The sequence below is a fragment of the Arachis duranensis genome, chromosome 7, assembly GCF_000817695.3.
Source record: "Arachis duranensis cultivar V14167 chromosome 7, aradu.V14167.gnm2.J7QH, whole genome shotgun sequence".
Taxonomy (NCBI): domain Eukaryota; kingdom Viridiplantae; phylum Streptophyta; class Magnoliopsida; order Fabales; family Fabaceae; genus Arachis; species Arachis duranensis.
This window is the reverse complement of record NC_029778.3, coordinates 16,311,045-16,312,296: the sequence shown is the minus strand read 5'-3', so window position 1 is coordinate 16,312,296 and position 1,252 is coordinate 16,311,045. Positions and strand designations below refer to the sequence as shown.

Below are 1,252 nucleotides of genomic sequence, written 5' to 3'. Positions count from 1 at the left end.
ATAGGAAATCCTATTTATCAATGTCAACACTGTAAAGCATGGATGTGATCTGGAGAAAGGCTTGTTAAATCCAAACAGTTGCCCCAACCAAAATTTTCATTATGTTGTATGGAAGGAAAGATCAAGTTTTCTCTACTTTCTGTGCCTCCTGATGAGCTCATTCAGCTTCATACTGGAGGAGATCAAAGAAGTATTCATTTCCTAAAAAATATAAGGACATTTAATTCAATATTTTGTTTTACATCAATGACCGAAAAAATTGACCGTGGGGTGAACAATGGAACTGCTCCTCCAATTTTTAAGCTTAGGGGTCAAAACTACCATAGCATTGGTAGCTTACTTCCTCCTGATAGTTTGCGACCAACATTTGCCCAGCTATATATCTATGACACAGAAAATAAGATTAATAATCGAATAGGCACACTTCGGTAATTTTCATGAAACTAGTCAAATTTTTTAGTTATTTCTTATTTGTGAGAGAAAATAACATAATTTTTTTTTTCGCAGTTCCATTGAAGCTATAAATGAGCGGGATAGGAAAATTGTGGCAATATTAAGAAACATGCTAGATAAATATAATAGTTTGGCAAAGAATTTTTGCTATGCAAGAGATAGGTACCAACAGGAAAATTGCACAAACATAAAGCTTAAGTTGATTAGTAAAAGGACTACAGATGGCAGGACATACAACTTGCCATCTGCATTTGAAGTGGCTGCATTGATTGTTGGCGATATCGAACAACTTAGCAAAGAAAGAGATATTATTATAGAGAGTCAATCTAGAAAGCTCCAGCGGATTGATGTTTTTCATCCATCTTATTTAGCATTGCAATATCCATTATTGTTTTCGTATGGGGAGGATAGATTTCGTTTGGGTATTGCAACATCAGATTCTATCTCCGCTAGGCCTACAAAGAAAAATAAAACAATCACTTTACTTCAATTCTTTGCTTTTTGACTAAAGAAAAGGATGGGTGAATCTCCGTTAATTCTGAGATCAAAGAGATTATTCCAACAGTTTTTGGTAGATGCCTACACAATGGGAGAATCAGAGAGGTAAAAATTCTTTAGGTGTAAACAACCACAGTTGAGGGTTGATAAATACAAATATCTGCTTGAAAGTCTTATAAACGGAGATGTAAATGCTGCAAGGCTTGGCAAAAGAATCATTCTTTCCAGTACTTTTACCGGTGGACCTAGGTATATGATGAATAATTGTAAAGATGCATTTGCAATTTGCAGATATGCAGGA

The 1,252-nt window shown here is 34.9% G+C and overlaps 1 protein-coding gene across 1 annotated transcript; it reads left to right on the top strand.

Moving 5' to 3' along the window:
• The first annotated feature begins 246 nt into the window (after positions 1 to 246).
• On the top strand, positions 247 to 958 carry LOC107457998 (uncharacterized). The gene is made up of 2 exons (XM_016076195.1): positions 247 to 428; positions 508 to 958. The coding sequence occupies exons 1-2, from the start codon at positions 247 to 249 to the stop codon at positions 956 to 958; spliced, it is 633 nt and encodes a 210-aa protein (XP_015931681.1).
• Positions 959 to 1,252: the final 294 nt, after the last annotated feature.